Source organism: Sipha flava, unplaced genomic scaffold, assembly GCF_003268045.1.
Source record: "Sipha flava isolate LNK unplaced genomic scaffold, YSA_version1 42_pilon_pilon, whole genome shotgun sequence".
Taxonomy (NCBI): domain Eukaryota; kingdom Metazoa; phylum Arthropoda; class Insecta; order Hemiptera; family Aphididae; genus Sipha; species Sipha flava.
This window is the reverse complement of record NW_020273159.1, coordinates 1,377,997-1,400,846: the sequence shown is the minus strand read 5'-3', so window position 1 is coordinate 1,400,846 and position 22,850 is coordinate 1,377,997. Positions and strand designations below refer to the sequence as shown.

Genomic DNA, 22,850 nt, shown 5'->3' with positions numbered 1-22,850 from the left:
ACTTCCATCCAACTGCTACACACCAATGTATTTTCTGGTTCAAATATAATTGGAGGCGCAAAAACAGAGTGAAAAGATACTTCATAAAACAACGTTAACATATTAATTTCATCAATGTTTGAATTTGCCATAGATCTAGGTCGCTTTCCTTCATTCCATAATAATGCAGCATTTGGTTGATGATCAGTATCCAAAGTTAATGATGCTTGATAAAATTTTAAAACTTGTTTAAAATCAATCCAAAATCCAGTTTTTATTGAAAACCCATTAATAATAATTTGGTATTGACGATCTTCAACTATTGAACCAGGAATGGTCAATAATCCTCTTTTTTCAGCTTCAGCATACAAATCTTTCCTGAGTGGAGTTCGAGCAATAGGATTTTCAGGATTTTGATTTATTTTTACTGAATTAACCTAAATTAATACAAATTTTTCTAATATGAAACAATATTATAAAATGTCAATTAATGTTCTAACCTGAATAATGACTGTATCATGATTTTCAATTTTATAATCTAGTACTGAAATTGGTATAAAAATTCTTAACAATGCAATATCTAAGTAAAACAGTGGTAATGTTGAACCAAATAATCCTTTTGTTGATTCTAACATATCATGAGAGTTTGATGAAGGATTTAATATATATTCCGAATTAATAAATATTTCTAATAGTGGATCAATAATTGTCAAAAATGTATGAAGATTTAAAGGAGATATAACAATGTCAATGGGTTGCACTTTGATTACAATTTCCATTATATAATCATCCATTAATTGTTGATTTAACTTAAGCATTTCATCACTAACCTAAAATCATAACAAAAATAAAAATATCATGCTGATATTTAATGTTTTTATTTTAATAATCATATTTAAAGAAGCAACAAATGTCTATCTTGAAACAAGATAAATAATACAATTGGTTAATTTATACAAATGGTTTTTAGCAAATATTGGGTTAAAAATGCATATAATATTTTTAGAATTATTTTAGTATTTATCAATAAATCATTGTTTATTATTTAAAAATTAATTTTTCATACAATTAACTTTATAAATTTAAAATATTATAAAATAGGATAGAAATTTCTAAAACAGTATTACATTAAACTTCACAGTAGGAAGAAATGTAACACTATTTCATATTTTTTTTTATTTAAAACGACAAATGATTTGTCTAATAATTGTAAAATCATTTGTTTTAGTATTCGAAATATAATAGATTTATTAATAATAAATTTGATTATTTTGTAAAATATAAATGATATTTATATCTTAATTATATAAAATTAAAGGTTATTACTACTAAAAAGAAAGTTATACTACCATGTATAAAGATGTATTATCTTTATTTAACTTAGGCCCTTGAAAAGAACTTTTAAAAGCTCTAGTTAGTGTAAAATTTATAAAACCATCAGTTTTTGATTTCTCTGAGTTATTTAATGGATCATAACCTTTAAGTATAAGACCTAAATATGGTCCATGTTTCCATTGCTCTTCTTTGATATTTCTAAAACAAATAATTTATACAAATTATATATTACCAATAATATATCTGTACATTAATATATAAACAGAATATATATTTATGATTTACTTAACAAAGTGTTGTATAGATGCAGAAGATATTTTCAATTTCAGTTTGTGATATGAGACTCCAAAATCTAATGAACTAATCACATCCTCTAAGTCCAATACAAGTTTAACATTTTCTGTTGAACTATGTTCTGGATTATTTTTAATAATCAATGAGAATCGGGCTAAAGTCCATTGAAACCAACCAGATAGTTTTATATTTTCTTTAGTTTTTTTAATATCTTAAAACATGAATTATATGATAAAACAATAAGCAACAAATATTTTACATACATTACAGAAATTACCAAATGCTTGTATTTTGGATTCAACAATTTCATCTTCAGGAATAGATGACATTTCATGAGCTACAGATCGATTAAAAAATGTTCCATACTCAATATTTGAAAATATCACCTTGTATACTTCAATTTGTTTTTTCAATAAATCAGCAACAAGTCGCACCTGTGAGAAAAAAAAAACATAATTGTACAAGTAATTATAATAAGAAAATGTTTAAATTTGAAAACATATAAATATATTTTATACAAACAAACCTTAGGATTTTTATTTCAAAAATCTGTACCCATACAATTCATGCAAATTTTAATAGATAAATTCATAAACATAAATAAATACATACATATATTTGTCAAGATCTATTTGTGAAATAGGTAATATTTAACACTGTCTTTTACATATTATATATCTTACATCTAAATTATATTCTATGATTTAATATAATTATAATCTCTACTTAATGCTATAGCTTAGCAGTTCCCCAACTATTTTTACCGTGATCTTAAGATTTAAGATTTAAAATTAACTTATATACGATCCAGTTATATTTGCTTACCAATAACAGTAAAAAAAAGAATAAAAAAGAAAAAATTACCCTTTTATATTGATATAAACTATGAATATTAGTTAGGTTTATTTATTTTTTACAATTACATACATTCAATTTGTATACAAATTAATAATAATTTTAAATTTATATAATAAAAAAAAAAAAAAATGAATAATTACAATCTACTATTCGCTTACATTTTTTAAGCAGAGCAAAATTATTCTTAAATTAATAAATGAATGGCTATTGTGATATTGTTGTCTAATGTCCATTAGTTTCTCAATACTTGGTTTGATTTTTATTGCAAGGATATCGTATTTTATGTTGTGTATCAAATCTATAACTTATTAAGTTATATATAGTAAATAACTATACTTAATTTGGTGTCACTTCAGTATGGACTCTACAAGTTTTGCCTGTTCTATGTTAGTCAGTTCTACACCGGTTCTATATCGGACAACAACTGTATTTCTTATATATTATAGAATGTAAGTGCAAGGCAGCATCAGAAATTCATACTAATGAATGGGCTGCATAAAGGTGTCTCACAAGCCAAGGTTTTATTCATAAAATGGTAAATTATCAAATATCATTTGTTGATGAAAATACAGGAGCCCATATTCATAACTAAGACTGGGATTTTGATGCACTTTGTATTGTTTTCCAAAGCTAACTATGCAATGCCTTATCACAAATTTGTTTTATATTCTTTTGAATGACAATAAGAAAGTTTATTTTGCATTATTTGATGTTTTTTAGTTTTTAGTTTTATTTATATTTTTTATTTTTTTGTTTTTTTTTTTTTAATTTTCTTAATTTTTTAGGGCATATTAGTTTTTGGAATCAAAATATGAATTAGAAGTTTAATTTTAAGATTTTTACACCAACATGGTTTATATATAAATATAACAGATTATAAGTAGGTACTCGTTATTCGTATTATATTATCGGACAATTGTTGAAATGTGTCAAAACTTAGATAACGAGTTGAAAACAATGTGTTTTTTCAGATTAAACGAAATACAAGTCTATGATATCTAGCTTTATGTACAACTTTTTTTTTAATAATTTTAATATATTTATTGAATACATTTAGTCATTTTTATAATGCATTTTATGAATTTTTCCATCTTTTAACTTTTTGTTATAGTTCATATAATTTTATTTATACTAAAATTATTAAAAATAAAAATGTAAGTGTATTTTTTAGTGTTTTTTAGGTCATAAAAGTATTATTTTTTTTTAAGGTATTTTTCGAGGTTTTTTTAGGGCATTAAAATCCCAGCCCAATGTTATAAAGTCATAACATTGAAAGATCTTGGGTAGATACAAAAATGGAATTATTGAAGAAAATGAGGGGAATTCTTTTTCACCATTTGCAGTCTCATCTTAATTACTATTGCAAGCAACTTTACATTCAAGATAGTCCTGATCTTTATTTCGCCTTGTTGGAAGACATTCAGAAGGTGTATAAACAATAAAATTATATAAATTATATTATATAAATTATTTAAATTATATAAAACATAATTAAAATAGCGTTATGGTAGAATGCATACTGAAACAAAACTAGTCTTTAGAGCGCATACTGAATTAGAAACTTGTCAATAGAGCGCAAACCGAAGTAGCACCCTTCGTTTTTATTATCGTTAATTCAGAAAACTATGCTTTACATAAATAAGTGGTTGGACATGGTAATAAAACTTTATCTGCTTCTCTAAAAGAATTGGTTTATATTTGTTTCTGCACTTAAGAAGATTAATATATCTACCTAAGCAGGGTCAGACAATTTTTTGGTAAATGGGTGTTTTTCAATAAAAAAAATATGGATTTCTGAGCACAGAGTTAACTCGACTAAGAATTCTTTTATGAGAAAGTCATGAAAGATTAGACATTGTACATTTGTAAGTAAAGTAACTACATTTCATCACACATTGCATTAAATACTTAGGAATTAAAAGCTCTTGATTTTATAAAGGTAAATTATGTTGACTAGTTGCTGTTAATATTAAACATTTTCTAAAATAAAATAAGAAATTGAAGCAAATAAATAATTAAAAAATAAAAAATATTAAAATATGTAAATTTATTTATATTTCTATGACCCACTATAAAAAAATTTGTCACTATGTTTTGGGTTACGACCTCAAATTTGGGAACTGCTATAGTATAGCTCATAAATATTGAAGAAAAAAAATGTTATTTATTATACAACTACTTTTATAGCCATTCAATAACTGATACTTAATCTTACTATTTAAGTATCTCTATTATAATAACACAAGATGAAAAGAGATAAACCAAAAATGTTATTATGCTACGAATATGAAAAACTACAAAAATAAATAATAAGTTTTTAAATTGGTGTTTTATACTTTAATTTTTTCTATCAATATGCAATAATTTAGAATGTATTAGCTAATTATATAAATATGGCCATGCAAGAATAGTAAATTATATTTTAAGTAAAAGTTATTACATCTCATCATATAAAATTCTTTGATCTAGCATAATCCATACTTATAAAATATTCAATTTATTATATGCAATTATAAATTAAAAATGGAAAGTATTGAAACTGATTAACTATAATAAAAACTATAAAATATATTTCATTTCATGAAATAGCATAATAAGGTTCATTTAAATAACTAGACAATTTCAAGAACAATTAGTAACATATTATATTTATATCAAATAAATTATTTATTATACTAAACATAGTTTTTTTTTTTTTTTTTATAAATATTATAATAAAAATAACTTAATTTCTGATATAACTTACTTGTTGTTCTGATATACAAATAGATACTGGATCGGAATCACAATGTATACAAGCAGCTAAACTTTTTAATGACTCTATACTATTATCATGATACTGAGTTGTAATAGCCAAAGTGCATTGGGCACTAAAAGGATACAATAGTTGTATTTTATGCGTATAAGTTCTTTGGTATGTAATATCGTAGGAGCTATGAATGGTATAGCATTCTAATTTTAAAAAGTTTAGTTGCCACGGAAAATACACATTACCTAAAAAAAAAGAAATAAGTAGGTAGTCAAATCTAATGAAAATATGATGATATTATTCATGTACAACATTAAATTATGAGTTTTCATGGTTTGCAGTACACAAGAATAATACTTTCAATAAATACAATTTAATGACAGTTAATATACTTGCATTTGTAGTATACTGATTCTAAAGTTCATATTAAAGTTAATAAAATAGATAATTATGAACACTCATTTTATAATTAAAAAAATTATGTATTTAGTAATCTTTTTCTAGATTAGTTAAAACTAAAAAAAAAGTGAAGTCTTACCAGGTGACCATAATGTATTAGGAAAACGTACAGGAGTAGTATTTAAATATGGTTCTATTTGATTTTTTGGTAAAATACAATTTAAAGAAATTTTTGATATTCTAAATACCAATAATCCATTTCCATTATTGGTTGACATTTCAATTAATTTTTTCAGGTTGAAATCCTTACAACTTGGTGATTTTTCCAACATTGATAATGATTTGCTAGGAAAATATAAAGCAAATTTTGATGTATCAACAAAAACCATTGATGATTTCCATTTGTTGAATAAGTGTAAGATTTTCATTTCTTTAGACTACAAATAACAAAACCACAACAAAATATAAGTAATTACTCATATTTAAAATAAACTTTTCAATTTATTTAGAGGTCTTAAAAAGTATTTTGTCAAAACACAATTGGCTGAGTTTAAAATTAAGCTTAACTAAAACAAGAAAGCAATGTTTGCTTGCTTATGATATTGTAATAGTTATATTATAATTAATATTTCCTTCTTAAAAGAAATAAAATAAAAAAAAATAATTAAAATCACTTTGCTTTAAATATATTCTGAATTTGAAATGAAATTTTTAATAATTAAATAAAACTTTGACATTATAAATTAAATTTTTTATTTACTATGCAAAAATTGTTTGATAATTTTTTAATAACATTTTAATGTAGGTTTTTTTGTTTAATACTATTTTGGTTTTAAAAAAATAATTTGCTTACTTCAATTTTTAAATGCATATAATTAGCAGAATGAAATGAAATATTTTCTGAAATACTACTTTGAATAGATGGTTTGGGCTTTTTTTTTTTATCACTGCTAATGCTAGTTTCTGATATTTTTCGACTTGGAGCACTAAAAGAATAAAATTTGTCAAATTTTATTGCATTATGAAAATATAGATTTTAAATAGTACCTAAAAAATGCTAAATCAGAAGTAGAATTTTTCTTCTTTATTTCTTTTTGGTTATACATTTCAGGTATGTAAATTAGCCAATCAAATAACATTGGATCAAAGTTCATATCTAATTTGCCAACTTTTAAATATATTAATGGCATGTCATTTGAATCTATTTTATCTGTCAATTGAAGAATTACTGGAATACATAATAATATTACAACTCTAAATAAAAAATTTTCTACAAGTTATATTTTTTATAAATAAATATTGTAAAATTAACTTATAAATGTTAAAATTAATTTCTTATAATCTATTTAAAAATGCGATACTTAAAGCAGAATTCATATTGAAAAAATATTTTAATAAAATTACTTACCATGAAGGAATGGCATTGCATTTTTAATAAATTCAGGGGTCGACACTAAAATAGCACTTTGTTTATTACTTAATGAATTGTATAATACCATTTTTGCACTAATATTGTTCAATATAGTTTTAATGCAAGATATTTGATTTTCTAATTTATAATATATTTTAGCTCCTTCCAAATTAAATTTCAATACAATTGAACCTAAGTACAAGATAACTTATTTATTATTATGAAACAAATTATTCATCAGTTTTTTAGAACTTTTTTCATACTTTAAATTTTAAACGTTAACAATAAAAATTGAACAGACTAAATATAAAAATCTCGAATATCCAATCTACATAATAAAAAAAAATTAAATAAAGTATTATAATTATGTGTATGGAATTTGTATTTTTCTAAGATTTTGATTATTTTTTTTACTGTTAATGTTTAAAATATAAATATATTATTGATTACCTGGGGCATCATTTAATAATGATGATTTAAAAATATAATGATTAACATGTAAAAGCCTTCGATGGTTAGACATAATTATTGAATTAATTATATAATATATCAATAAATAATTTTCTTTTGATGTTGTAAAACTTATTATATCTAAAAATATACATATATGCACATATAAACTATACAAAATTTTAACAAGGAAAAAGTAAGAACACATGTGAATAATTACCAATATCCAGTAAGCAATCAGAATTAAAATTTGTAATACAGTCCACTGTAGAAGTAAATCCTATATTGTTAATTTTTATCAACTTATGAGTGAAACTAGAAAATGTAATTTTTATAACAAAATCTTTCATCTATAAAAAATAAAATAAAAATAAAAATAATTTTCACAAATAATACCATTAATTACATATAAATAGTTATTAAACACCAGCTTCAATTTAAATTTGAATGTAAATTTAGACATATAAACTCATTATACAGAACTTTTGAATGAATAAGTTTAATTAATTATATTATTACACAGTTAAAGGACTTTTAAAAATTTAAAAAATTATCATTGCATTATTTTTATTGAAAAGTTTTAAGCTCAATTTATATTTTATTAATTACATACCCTAAATATAGTTTTAATTTTCATTAGTGATTTTATTTCTTCTGTAATATTTTGTGGTATAGAAGACCATTTCATTTTTTTTTTAGGTTTCACAATTCGACCATCAAGAACTTTCAGTTCAAAAATAGCTATTGGTGGGTTTTTAAACACAGGATCAAATTGTTTCAAACAGCTTTTTTGATTTTTTCTGCTACAACAAAAAAATTACCTACTAATAATACTTTGGTTTTGATTTTATTTAATTTTACTTTGTGTCTTTGAGATGATGGTATTGGTACATGACAAGCAGGATATATTTTGACTGTAGGGTTAAATATTGTAAACTGATACACCATAATTTGAATATTAGGATTATTCAAAGTGTTGAGTTTTTCATCAATATCTAAATCAATATAAATATATATTAAATACATCAATATAATTTTAATAAAGTTATACCCAAACGTGAAGATTGTGGAAGAGTAGTGAATAAAAATAAATCATGACCAAGAATTAATTTGTAAATGAATTCAACTCTGTGAATGAGTCCTGATGACACATTCAAAACACTTGGTCCAGCAACAAATCTTAATAAACATTTTTCTTCAGACCTTTAATATATATAAATACTTTTATTATAATATATTTTAATAAAACTAAAAATTAAATTGTTTTGTGAATAATAGATTTAAAATATTATAAGTAAATAATAAAATAAAAGAAAGAAAAAACAAAAGTATTATTGATCATTAAATATTTAATACCTGCTACAATTTTTAAATTTTTATTGATATTCTTTATTTATAATATTTAATACAAAATTATCATTATTTATTTATAAAACATATAAAGTAGATATTCCATAAAACAGTCACCAAAGGCACCGAAACTAATGACCACTATTTAAAGTGCATACAAATATTAAAAATAAAATATTATATAAGTACACATATGAATATGGGCACTAAAAAATGTATTAATAATTTACAATATAATGTAGGTAGGTACAATTTAAATTTCATATAAGCTTTTAAAAATTAAAAAAATTAAATAATTTATTTTAATTTTAAATTAATCTTATTATTTAAGCAATTTCTGCAGCTTTTAACTATTTATGCTAAGGGGTCATGTGTTCGAAAGACTAACTGTACGAAAGGTTGTATGTTCGAAATTATTGATAAATGATACTAAATGGAAATAACATTATAATTGCGTTTTCATAATATTGGATTTCACACAATTTTATCTTTACTGATTAAAGTATTACAGATATTCTTAACGTTTTTTTTTTTTTGTTTGTCATCTATCAATACGGCTTGATACATCATTATAAAAATGTCAAACACAATTTCGTTTGAATGTTGATTTTAAATAATATTTTATAAATTTGTGTAAGTAATTTTTCTTTTTTAAATGGCAAGTTTAAAGACGTTTAAAAGTATACACGACGAGGAAATATTACTTATAAATAATTATGAATTTATGCTTGATAAGATACGACTGCGAATATGTAATCAAATAATATATATTATTGGAAATGAACAAAACGATGTAGAACAACATTTTGGATAATTTTTGACCACGGTGAACATAAAAAAGATGATTGTTCTATTATTAATGATCATTACCACGCACAATATATAGTTAAAATTCAATGCAAAATTTTAAAAAATAAAATTAAAAAATGTGTTCAAGCTTCACAAGACTCACCAAATCAAATTTATCTGAACGATATTGCGAATTAAATCAATGAATAATAAATATTAAAGTAAAATTCATGTTGTTTTTGTTTATCAATAATTTCGAACATACGACCTTTCGTACACTTGAAGTTAAAACAGATGGCATTCGAACCCATGGCACGTAACCAAATATAAAAATTAAAAAAATTAAATTATTTATTTTAATTTTAAATTAATTTTATTATTTAAGCAATTCCTGCAGCTTTCAACTATCTACATAATCTTTTTGAAGAATGAGAGCTGTTCATTGTTTCATTTGATTGACAATCTCAGAATAGTTTAATAAATTGCATTTAGAGGTGACTTTTAACAGTAATTTTGCTGTATATTGTAGTGAAATTGTATAAGAGATAAAATTATATAAAAACTTTTCTATCCTATTTATGTTAAATTATAAATTATGGCTATTTTTTTTTTATATTATTACTAGCTGAACCGTCATGCCTTCACCCATGATTGGTTGTTTAATTTGCCTTTGGACGATGATATATAGAATTTTATATTCAAATTCTATCGTTTAATAATATCAGTAATTTTTTATCATACTTACGTGGAATAATTCTCTGGATTTTCATCACAATTGTGCTGGTTTATATTGGAAATCTGAGTGAATAAATAGTCGACTGCAAATGCAGAGGTTTTTTCTAAGAGGATTGTTTCTAAAAATGGATTAAATATAAAAAGCAACTTGTTAATGATAAATTTATAATTATAATGTATTTAATTAAGTGAACTTTAATAATTAATAGTTAATAACTATAAGACATGTTTCAAAATGTGTTTAAATTATGATGATTTTACTAAACTGAAAAATATTTATTAAAATAAAGGTAAATATACATTATGTCTCACCACTAAATTGATTTAGATGATGATCAAATGAAAATATATTATCATTAAAAGCATTAATATTTATGTTTTCTCGAAATAATGATTTTAATAAGTATGAATCTTGTAATACACCAGATGAAAAATAAGTATTCTGAAATAAATTAACTAAAATAATTTAAATGTTTATAAATATTAATTTACAAAAAATATAGAGTTTTGAATAATTTTTAACTAACCGTATAACAATCCTGAGCACCACAAGTACAGTCTCCCAGAGGTTCTATGCTTGCTTTACTTATACCAAATTGTACATTTATCCAGTCTAATGGATGTGAAACCATTTCAAGCAAAGAACTTCTCAAAGTAATTTGCAGTAACGGTCTATAGTCATTTAATTTCTTTGTGGATTTGATCTAAAAATATATGAAACTTAATCATTTTAAAATTAATAAATTATAATTATAATGCTTTTTTATAAATTACAAAACCAAATTGGATAGATAATTTAAATATTTTAAATTTGTTATACATATATTTTCTGTCATAGAGCATATTAATTGAGGTGTTATAAATTTAGTTAATCCATCATAGATTACTTACTTTAAAGATAAATAAAAGAGTATCAATATATATCCCAGTATTTAATGAATGGCCGCTTACAGCGGCTTCAGAACTGAAAGGAAGTTCATTAACTTCACTAGATAAATTAACATTTGGTACCCAACTCCACATCCAATCAACCCAACTGTCATTATGGGCTATATTTGTTTCTGAAACTAAATATTTATACTTAAATTCAATTGTTATTTATTTTATATAACTTTTTTATTGAGTTCAATTATTTACATATGTTTTATATCAAATAATTAAAATAAATTGATTAAAAATATTAGTTGATTTACTTGAACTACAGCTACTAGGGCTTCTATTGTAAGATTCATCATCAAGACAGGTATTTGTTTCTGGAGCATCAGCAGCATTAAGTTCTAATATCATAGTTAACAATCTCAAAAACATTGGTAACTGAGGTTCAGTAAGTATAAATGCGATTTTTGAACAGAACAAATCCATTTGAGTAGTAAATGGTCGAGCAGAATGAGGAGACCGAAACATTCGACATAATCGAATTGATAATGAACATTTATACAATAATGGTTCTAAGTATGTTTCTATGCATCCAGAAGCATTTCTTCTGTCCAAGCAAATAGTTACATCTGACAGGTTTATAATTTTCCTTAAAACTAATTGAGATGGTGTTAATTCTGAAAATTACATTAAATATAAGTTTTAAAAGTCTCATTACGTAAATTGATGAATTGTTTTTCATTTAAAAGTCCAAAATAATATTTTAGGTACAATAGATAAAATTAATGAATATTCTATTATCTTTCATACTATATGAAAACAATAGTATTAATAACTATAAAAGGTCCCAATTGATAATTAATCGTTGAATTTTTTTAGTTTCTTGCTAATATAACTGTTCAAATATTTAACAAATACTCAACAAGTATGATGTTAAAATATGTGTTTTAACTTTTGTTGGTCTGTTAACAATTGTAACTAATAACTGAAAAAAATGTTGTGTATGACTATCTATTTTTATCAACATTTAAATAGTTACCTAATAAAAAAAATTGAAATAATCATTTTTTTACTAAATTATATTTATTTAATGTTGGCATAACAAAAATATATTATTCTTTGAAGAAGTTAACTTTTTATAAAGAAAAATTATATACAAACCTATAATATCAGCTATCCAGTTTTCATTGCACGAATCTAGAGTAATTGATTTTATATTCATAGAAAGTACAATATCATCTTCAATATATTTTAAAATTACATTATTGCATGTTACAGATAGATTTCCAATAATTTTGTTAATTAAACTCTGGACATATGATGGAGGTGGTAGTTCATCATAATCAGTACTTGCCCTATAGCTATAAAATATATATATATAATATTGTATTTTATCTAAATGCATTAATATGGTTCAAATAGAAAGGGTAGAGTGAAATATTCAGGAGTATGAAATCTGTGACTGTAGTATTTTTTTTATTTATCCAGTGGCATAGGGAACTATAAAGAATATAGAAGCAAACAATTTATTAATGACCCACCCCATTCCACCAATCGATTCAGTGTTAGAATTTATACTACACCTTAATTTTATGGTTCATACAAATATAATTGCTGTCTTCCAATATATCTATTGGATATATTATATCTAATATATTCATTTACCAATAAATGACCAAGTCACATTCCACTACCCATCCCCTCTAAATTCCAGAAGCAACTGCTTTTCAAAATCATGGTTCGCGATGCCACTGAATGTACATCATATAAATACATCATATTTGCAATCCATATAAATATTAAATAATAATATTAGTTAGTTATAATTTAGATACTTGAATAGGTTAATACTTTTAATTGTTTAACTTAAGGTAAAATAGCTTAGATAACATTAAAATTTTGGCTTAAATAAACAAATTGTGTAACATAAATTTACTTGTTGATCAAAAAATAAATATTACTGGGAATTATTTTTAAGTTTTATAAACACTTAATAAAACTACTAAAAGAATAAAAATTTGACTAATAGATACTATAATAAGTGTTAAGTTTTATCTGAAGTATTATCTATAAATTTAAGTATGATTTACCTTTTTGGTCGAACAATTGAGAACACTTAAAATTAACAAAGAGCTTACCGCTGACCCAAAAAAAACCAAAAAACGATATGATTGAGAATGAATTTATGTGTAACGTTGTCATAGAATTTATTTGGCTTTTGAAAAATTCAGTATACATACAATATTCTTAAAAAAAAGTTATAAATTAATAATTATAAGCCTAAATAAGTGCTTAATAATATGTAATATATAATATGAATAAAAAGTTAAAAATATGTAGGGCTTATAAAAATATCTAATACCTGTATAGTGTATATATGTATAAAAAAATTGTAAAATATGTAGAATTTATAAAATTTATTACTTTCTAATAATATTAGGTCTTCGTCTGGTTCGCATCAAATAATTTTAATTTTGTTCTTTTCCATTTTAATAAATATGCTATGTAGTATATTATATTGACAAATAGTTTGTGCGACGACTGCAAAGCCGTCATTCTCAGTGGCGGATTTCGCGTTTTGGCGCCTCTAGGCTTAATCATTTTGCTACCCCCCCCCCATATCACTCTACTAAGGAAATAACAATATTTGGTCTAAACCCTTCTTTCCAAATTTTATTCAGTTTATTTATCAAAAAAAAAAAAGAGAAAATAGAAAACTTCTAAAAATAAAATATTTCATGTCTATTATTTTACTTCTGATCCATTATTACCAGTATAATTAAACAATGCTTATACAGTCACATAACGGAAATATAAATAGCCAGATATGAAAATACCTATACTCGGATAGTCGGATGTTCCCAATTAAGTACAAAGGTACTAATAAGTTATTAATAATAACTAGTATTTAACTGTAATTATTTTATTACAAATGAAATATTTTCAAATTATAATAATAATTGTAATATTCTTTCTATAGCCTATAGGTACGCATCATACAATGTACATATTAATATATTATCATAACTTTTTAAAATTATTTTTATTCGTGTTTATATGAAAAATATAAAAAAAAATTATTAAAATAAATATACCTAATAAGTCAATAATAACACTTAATTCTATATATAAAAAAAAAAAGCCCTAGGCTATAAGCCTTTTGCCCCCTAATCCACTAATGGTCATTCTCTCATATCTAGTTACTATTAACATCCAGCTAATCCGATAAAAGTCCGATAAATATCAACAGATTATTGTGCTCATATTATCGATCGATTACATTTGGCAACGATGGAAAAAAAAACGAGAGCGTTTTCAATCGTGTTACCAAAAATAACGTTCTCAATCGTATTTTACAGATTAAAATTACAATATATCACTTAAAATACATTGACAAAAAAAAATGAATTGAAAATAAAAATAACTTACCTCTTGTCATTTTTTTTAGTATTCTTCTGCTGAGGAGTTTTTAATTTTAAAACACATTCTAAAACACATACACTAGTATATATTAATTATATTTATTTTAGGTAATAAAATTAAAACTTAAACTAATTTAAAATAAATATAATTTATCATTACTACTGTTGAATAATACATTATAAAATTGTTTTAATTTAAGAGATGTAACTCTAAAAAAATGTAAATGTAAATGTAAATTGTGAATCAAAATTCTTAAGTAAGGGGCTTTACTAAATTGTTAACATCATAAATAAGGGAAGCTTTATTTTTAACATTGATTTTTATACCTATCAAAGACATAAAATTACATAATAACTACTAGCTAAAATTGTTTATGTGTATATCAGTGCATTTTTTAACTAGTTAACTAGGCGACACAAATGTCGCCCAGTGATTATACTCTGTCAACAGTATTTTAAAAAATTGGGCGAAATAATGCGAAACAAAGTGTAATACTATAATCGTACTATGGTATTATACATTGACTATTTGTAGAAAAACATTTTTTGTCGCCCAGTGAAAATACCTTATAAAATTCACTGGTATATTGAAGCACATCCGCTATACATTCGACTACCTAATGAGAAGAACTACCTTATAAGAAGAAACTAAGTACCCAACATGTGGAGTTTATTTAAAAAATTAAACAAATCTGGACAGTAACTAGTTAAAAATGTAAAGGTACTTTTTTTAAATAAAAAACTAATTTAAATTTTAAATAATAAACTCATATCTTAACTAGTTAAAAAAAAAAAAAAAATAAAAAATAACATAGTAACTAATACTAATATAATTATTTGAAGAGAATATTATTAAATTATCAGCAAAAATGAGACATTTAAAACCAGACGGAGAAAAATGTTTTTGTATGATCTTAAGTGTAATGCATTTTACGATGCACTTAGTTTTATGATGATGATGAATTTTGAAAAAATAAATATGATATGCATTGACCTTATCTAGACCATGTTTAGCTATAATTTAAATAAATTTCTTGATCGAATATTGTAAAGTACTTATTATATATCAGATTATAATAAATATTATGTATTTGAAATTTACTAAGTAGTATCACAGGCATTGAAAACATGCATTTAACATGAAATAAGTTACTAAATTTTAATTAGTATAAACAGTGAAATATAAGCTGACTATCCAAATAAATTTTATAACTACATTTTGAACAAAATCTGTAAAATATAATACTTGTTTATTTACATTTTTATAGTTCTCTTTAAAAACTGTAGATTCATATGCATATATTTTTTTATATTACTAAATTATTATTACAGATTATGAAACCCATAGCAAAATCGTTAGATATACTCCAAGGTGATAAAATTGTATTAATAAACTATCTTATACCAATTCTCACTTTAAAAAAATCTTTAAATAATAGGAAGTCAACTGAAATATTGTATACTACTAGTTGATGTTCTATTAAACAAAATAAACACAAGGTACCTATTTAACTATTTTAATTAAATTATTATTTTAATTTTGAATGTTATATAATTAAATATTTTTTAACAAATACTTTCTTTATCTGTCTATATCAAACTAGTAATTTGTACACTTCTATTTATTCTTTTAGTTTTATTACTACTTTTAATATACTAATGCAATTCACATTATGAAAATATTTTTGAATTCATAATGAAGTAATTTATAATATGATTATGGGTACCCACAGAGTTAACATACATTTTCTTATGGCTTAAAAAAAAAAAAAAGGTATGTGCTATATTGTGCCTACTCCCCTATATCTCAGTTTATAAACTGAAAATCATTTCACAAGCTTTTTATAGCAATACTAGGAATAGTAGATTAATTTATATTTTTTGAGTAGAAAATGTAATTAAATGCTGTATTGTATTCTAATGTAAATAGATAAAAAAATGATGTTCCAAGATCTAAGTTGTATTTATTAATTCTTGATTAATAAATACTAATATTTAACTATTCTTAAATATACATTTTTGATCTTATTTTTTTGTGAGTTTGAAAGTGTCTTTCAATTAGATGATTTAAAGATGGCTGCTATGCTTATTCCAAAGTTTAAATGAAATTTGGCTGATATTAATACTGTTTCTCTTTTAAAGAAGTTATTTCAATTTTACCATTTGTACAAGAAACATCTCCATTTACAACTAATACACATATAAAAATCAACAACGACAATGAGTCAATCATTAAAATAATTCAAGAATATTCAAAACTACCTACTTTATTAAAGAAATAAAAATTGATACTTATTAGAATTAATACCAAATAGAAATAATTATTATGTAATATAAAAAAAAAATAATGTCAAATATACATCAATGGCTGTGTACCTAAGCAAATCTGGGCATTAACAAGTCAAAAGTTAAATTAAAATAAAACGTTAAGTTAATTTTAATTAAGTTAGTTAACTCATTAATTTTTTTACAAATCAATTTTTAACTTAATAAGTTACTTTTTTTTAAGATTAATGTGTTAACTTTAAGTTAATTTTATTTAAAAGTATCTAAATTAAATTAATTTTAGTGCAAAGAATAATGCAAATTATTAATTGAGGTTTTTAGTATATTTATAATTTACTATTTTAATATGAATTTCCTGTAGACGAAAATAATATGAAAAATAACTTTAATAGTCATTATATGGGCTATATTTTAATATTATATTTTTATAACATTGTTATTGTATATACACTATAAACCCATGAAAATCCTAAGAATATTCTGTGAAAATAGTAAATACCATGAGAGCGAGTGTCAATGGGGGATTAATCACAAAAGAACTGTGGTATAATTTCCAATTTAATTTCATTATTCAACTAGAATGTGGTCTTCACATCTTGTTAGGATTTATAACATATTGTTATTAGTTTATTACTTTATTAGCTTATTATATTTCTGTGAAAGTTTATTATTTCTTTATTAATTAATTACCTATTAATAGTTATTAATTAGCTATTTAATACTTGTATAAATATTGTATCATTTTAAATTTGCCCAGTAATTTTCTTGAGTCTAAAAATACTAATATTATGTGTGCAATTTTTTAGTTTTGCAAATCAGAAAATTTTAACTTTAAACTAAGTTAAGTCATTTTTTATCTTCAAATTTAACTTTTAACTTAACGTGTTAATGAAAAAATATTAGTAATTTTTAATGCAATTTAACTTTATTATTTTAAAATAACTTAACTTGATTAAAAAAAAATCGTTAACTTGCCCAGCCTTGTACCTAAGTTATATTTCTAATAAAAAGAATTCACAAAATATGTATAAATTCAACAAATTTTGTAAAATCTGGAATTTAATAAATTTTATGATTAAGATTATTAAATAATTTATGATGATAAATTTAGATTTTATAAAATGTTTTAAAATAAGAGCAAACAGACCTAATAAGAAAATACTTTCTTAAAAAATAATTTATAAAAACAGTATTAAGTATATAAAAATTATCAAATTTTCATAGTGATATATATTAATTTATTATCAATAAGGAGAATCAGTATCTAAATTTTGTAAAAATGAGTTAACCATTGAATAATTGTCATATTTGATAAATGTTAATATATTTACAATATTTTTAAGTTTATAATCTTAATTAATCAATAATAACTTATTGATATATTTTCCATTTTTATTTTGTATTAAATTTTAGAAAATAAAAATGGCTTTTAATTATTTATTTAGGTCCTACTAAACTTATAAACATATTTTATTCTTACCGATTGTGTCAATAGTAATTTTAACTGCTTCAGATCCTAATTTAGTCCATGGAACTCGAATTAACAATTGATTTATATGACCACTTAACACAATAAAAGGTAAATTTAACTCTTTTTCTAAAACATCTAAGTCCAGCTCCAGATTTTGAAATAGACCTTCGCCATCCCATAATGACACCTACAATTATGTTAAATTTTAATATATTCAATATTAATAATTATGAATATAATATAATTAAATATACTTGAGCATCTTGACGCCTTAAATTTTTCACATATTTTTCAACGTAACTCAGTATAATCGATGTAATATATGATTCGATTCTAAACATTATTAATTTATCCTACACAATAATTTCATAATAATAAAAACAGAGGAAAAACATTTTGTTCAAATAAATATAATTTTCTACGTGTACATAGTTTGACGACTTACAAACAATAAACATTAAACGGATAAAACTGATAGCTTATCACATTAAGCATGATTGTATATGATTTTTTTTAGGATTTAAAAGTCAATGGTTATAAGTGTAATTATCTATAATGTATCTAACATGATATGTATTTTCAAGTTATACTATACTATAGCTATAATATTATATTTTGTGGTTATACCCATAAAGAATAATCAATTAATATTTTACTTATATGTTTATTCTTTATCTAGATAGTTATACCTATGTGATTTTATTGCTGTTGAAATAATTGATAATATTATTTTGATGATGATAAGTTTCTGAATAAACAAATTTGAACGCCAAGTATTTGATAACATGATAAATCCACAAAGTATCTTTTTTTCAATATCATATCGGCAATTAATTATATTATATCAATTTACTACTTATAATTTTATGATAATCATAAACATAAACATTTTATGATAATACATATAACTGTAAGTTTTATCAAGAGGTTCTTAAGGATTTAATGTTTTGTTGTTGAACCAATTTGGAACCAATTAAAGACTATATTAGTTGTCAAATACTTGTTTTTAAAGTTTTTTTTATTTAAAACTGTGATTTCAACAAATGTTTAAATATTTTCTTCTTTTGTACTTAGAGAATTCAGTAAATTATTCAAAATAAAGTAATTATATAATTTATATTCATTTATTAAATTTATTAAGTTATATAGTTATACTTTATATAGAAATCATTATATATTTAATTAAACATAAGATTTGTGTACATATATAAGAATGTAATTTAATTATATTGACATAATTATACAGACCATATTGGTATAATTATTAGTTTATATTAAATTAGTTATATAGAAATGAACAGTTCAAATAAATATTACAATAAATAATATTCTTTTTGTTTTATGAACACTTAGAATTTTGAAATGGAAAAAATTGCTTATTTTGAGTTTTTTATTACAAATATTAAAAACGAACAAGTAAATGAAATTACTGATGATATTACTCATTTGTTAAATGAATTATCTAAACTTGATCCAAAATGTAAGTATATAAAAATAAATTATAATTCTAGTTTATTGAATATTAGATATATTTGGATTACATAAATGAATATATTTATATATATATATATATGTTATGTACATTTAATGATATTTTAGGTTTAAGAGAAAAAGATTACGAAAAATTAATAAAATATTTGCCTTTATCACTAAATATTTATAATGATCAAGTTATAGCGGCAGCTTGTAATGTAATTGCATCATTAAGTACAGATGAATTAGCTAGACAGTATTTCGGTCAAAAAATAATAATATCTACTGTGAATATATTTAAATCGTTAATAAATCGTTCAGTCAAAGACAAATATATTCAAGAATGTTTTCTTCAAACATGTCGTGCTATTGGAAATCTTTGTTATTATCATGGTAATGAATAATATTTATATGTTAAATTATAGTTATAGTACCTAAGTATGGGTCAAACTCTAGTTTCATGTTACACTAAATTTTAAAATTATTTGTAATATGAACACATCTTAACTAATATATTAAATTCTTTTTTAAATCAAACTTTACTTTTTTAATGTTTACAAATTTTCTAATTTTTTAGTTTAAAATCTGAAACATAAACAATAATTAAGTGAGTAAAAAGACTAGATTAATCTAAATTGAAGTTGATATTTAAAGTTACGTGGTTTGAACTGAATAAACTAGTTTATCTAGATTTCTAATTTTATTGAAGTTTAAATTAAATATTACTTAAATACTTAATTAAAAACATAATGATTTAATTTTATAGAAGAAAATACCAAGCATGCATTAAAAGAAGGATGTCTGATAATTACAATGAAAGTTATAAAAACAATTTCAGAAGAAAGCCTTCTATCTGTCCTTATTGGATTATTATTGAATTTAACTCATTTGGATGGTTATAGTTACAAGGTTTATATGGTTGATGTATGTAGTTATATTTTAAAATTAATTTTTTTTCAGTTTCCAGATGATATGATCGAAGAATTGAATGCTTTGGGTATCAAATACATCAATAATAATAATTTTAAATTATATATTAATTTGTCATCAATAATGATTAATATTGTCAGAAAATCTTCTAATATCAGAAAAATAACAGATTATGAAAAATGTTCTTTTATTGATAATTTATTGGATAAATATTATATGCATCTCAATATTACTTCTATTTGTGTGAAATTTATAAAACAAGTTTCTAAAACCTATAGTAAATACTAATAGTTTTTAATAATATAAATATTCATATTCATATCAAAAAAAATAATTATTCATAATTTTAGATGTATATAGTTGGATATTAAAAAAAAAACATAAAGCTTTAGTACTAATATTAGATGAATATGAAAAAAATCAAGAAGAAGAAGCCAAATGTATTGTTAAAAAAATTTGTGATATCATAATTTTACTTTCCAATGATGGTAAGGGTAATTAATTATTAATTTATTTACTTATCTACTGAGATCATAAAGTTTTTTATCGGTTTGGTTGGGTGGCAGTATTTTTCTCGGCGGTCACCCTGCCCAGAGAGTAAAATCACCAATAGCCATATTATAATAAATTAAAAAATATTTATTTTTACATTTTTTAGACAATTCTATGGATAATGATAAACAAGCAGAAGTTATATATTTAGTGGAATGGCTACTTTTAAAAGTCCATTCTAATAACTTATATATTAAATTGTCTGCAGTAAGATCTTTAGGAAATTTTAGTAGATTTAGTAAGTGTTCTTTTGGTTTTCAATTTGACTGGTATATTATTTAATTAAAATATATAAAATTTCAGAATATGAATCAAATAATATAGGTAAAATTCCAGCTAAAGTTATTCTAAAACATATATCATGTTTTATAAATACTTTGGAGAAATCAGTTAGTGATAGAAATTCATTGATGGAAGTATCTATACTTTGTATGTTTAAGTAAGTTTATAAATAAGCTATTTATATTATTATAAGCTTAATTAAACGTTTGATTTTTTTAGAAATATCTTGTATGTAACAAATTTTGAATTTATGGAAGAAAATGATCAAAATAAATTAATTAAATCTACTATTGAAGTTTTAAATCACACTACTTTTAATCCAATAATTATGAAAAGTTTGGATGTAATTGGATGCATAATTCAAAAAGGTTAACTCATTTATTTCTTAGTGAAGTAAAAATGTTCAATTCTTAATTAATATAAATAATCATATTGTGTGTACTTTATTTATCAAATTTTAATATTGACTCAATTTTATATTAAATTGTAAGTTTAAAAATCATAATCATAATATCATTGTTGAGTGGGAATAATTGGTTGAACCTGGTTTTGATTTTTGGATAAAGAGAAGAAACCACCAATGTCTCTACATTCAACTTATATCATATAAATACTATACCATAATAGGCTCATATTAGGCTTATGTTGAGGTTATAATTTTGGTTGAAAATTCATTAAATATACTAAACAAAAATATTTAATTATTTGAATATACATGGAGGATTTTAAATTTTTTTTTTTAGGAGGTATCAATCAAAGACAACTACTTTTGTACAAAAATTCAACTTTTATCAAACAAGTGACAACATATTGCAGTAGTGATGATGAAGATATAAGCTTAAAAGCTAAAAAATTACTTTATTGTATTGATGAATATATATCTGAAGAATTTGATGTTACACAATCTGTTGAAGATAATTTACAAATAATTAATTAAATTTCAAATTAGTCAAAATACTGTATTAATATTCTTTGAATTATTTGTTAAAATATTTTTTCATGAAACTAATGGATTTAAATTAAAAATATTCTTCATAGAAAATATATTTTAAATAAGCAATTTATATTAGTGTTAGGCCACCTACACATGGAGCTGCTCATTAGAAACTTATTACTGACGCAAATCACTAACCAGTCCAATTTGAGTCTTAACATATGTTATTCAATGGAACACAACATACAGTGTTACTGTTTACAAATTAGTTATTG

The 22,850-nt window shown here is 22.5% G+C and overlaps 2 protein-coding genes across 2 annotated transcripts in view; one reads left to right on the top strand and one right to left on the bottom strand.

The window, feature by feature from the left end:
- Positions 1-18,856, bottom strand: part of LOC112689216 (vacuolar protein sorting-associated protein 13B-like) — a 36,513-nt gene extending 17,657 nt beyond the window's left edge. The window contains exons 1-24 of the mRNA XM_025562802.1: positions 18,659-18,856; positions 18,414-18,591; positions 14,655-14,712; positions 12,387-12,586; positions 11,543-11,902; positions 11,241-11,416; positions 10,877-11,053; positions 10,662-10,791; positions 10,360-10,468; positions 8,527-8,678; positions 8,338-8,470; positions 8,089-8,275; positions 7,696-7,825; positions 7,476-7,616; positions 7,023-7,217; positions 6,662-6,842; positions 6,468-6,600; positions 5,754-6,051; positions 5,213-5,460; positions 1,886-2,042; positions 1,600-1,819; positions 1,329-1,512; positions 480-809; positions 3-416 (exon numbers count right to left, since the gene is read on the bottom strand). Of these exons, the coding sequence (XP_025418587.1) occupies positions 3-416; positions 480-809; positions 1,329-1,512; positions 1,600-1,819; positions 1,886-2,042; positions 5,213-5,460; positions 5,754-6,051; positions 6,468-6,600; positions 6,662-6,842; positions 7,023-7,217; positions 7,476-7,616; positions 7,696-7,825; positions 8,089-8,275; positions 8,338-8,470; positions 8,527-8,678; positions 10,360-10,468; positions 10,662-10,791; positions 10,877-11,053; positions 11,241-11,416; positions 11,543-11,902; positions 12,387-12,586; positions 14,655-14,712; positions 18,414-18,591; positions 18,659-18,745 (4,578 nt within the window). The 5' untranslated portion in view covers positions 18,746-18,856. The remainder of the gene's footprint in view (positions 1-2; positions 417-479; positions 810-1,328; positions 1,513-1,599; positions 1,820-1,885; positions 2,043-5,212; positions 5,461-5,753; positions 6,052-6,467; positions 6,601-6,661; positions 6,843-7,022; positions 7,218-7,475; positions 7,617-7,695; positions 7,826-8,088; positions 8,276-8,337; positions 8,471-8,526; positions 8,679-10,359; positions 10,469-10,661; positions 10,792-10,876; positions 11,054-11,240; positions 11,417-11,542; positions 11,903-12,386; positions 12,587-14,654; positions 14,713-18,413; positions 18,592-18,658) is intronic.
- Positions 18,857-19,481: 625 nt separating this feature from the next.
- Positions 19,482-22,596, top strand: LOC112689130. The gene is made up of 10 exons (XM_025562664.1): positions 19,482-19,505; positions 19,758-19,884; positions 20,004-20,270; positions 20,644-20,786; positions 20,838-21,084; positions 21,158-21,295; positions 21,466-21,597; positions 21,663-21,798; positions 21,861-22,009; positions 22,385-22,596. Exons 2-10 carry the CDS (start codon positions 19,767-19,769, stop codon positions 22,576-22,578), a joined length of 1,524 nt encoding a protein of 507 aa, XP_025418449.1. The 5' UTR covers positions 19,482-19,505; positions 19,758-19,766; the 3' UTR covers positions 22,579-22,596.
- Positions 22,597-22,850: the final 254 nt, after the last annotated feature.

Bases quoted from the DNA above. Each gene is read 5' to 3' on its own strand.
- LOC112689130 (XM_025562664.1), top strand. From the start codon at position 19,767: ATGGAAAAAATTGCTTATTTTGAGTTTTTTATTACAAATATTAAAAAC. The intron at 21,598-21,662 runs GTAAGTGTTCTT...ATAAAATTTCAG, and splicing joins AGGAAATTTTAGTAGATTTA to AATATGAATCAAATAATATA. The intron at 22,010-22,384 runs GTTAACTCATTT...TTTTTTTTTTAG, and splicing joins TGGATGCATAATTCAAAAAG to GAGGTATCAATCAAAGACAA.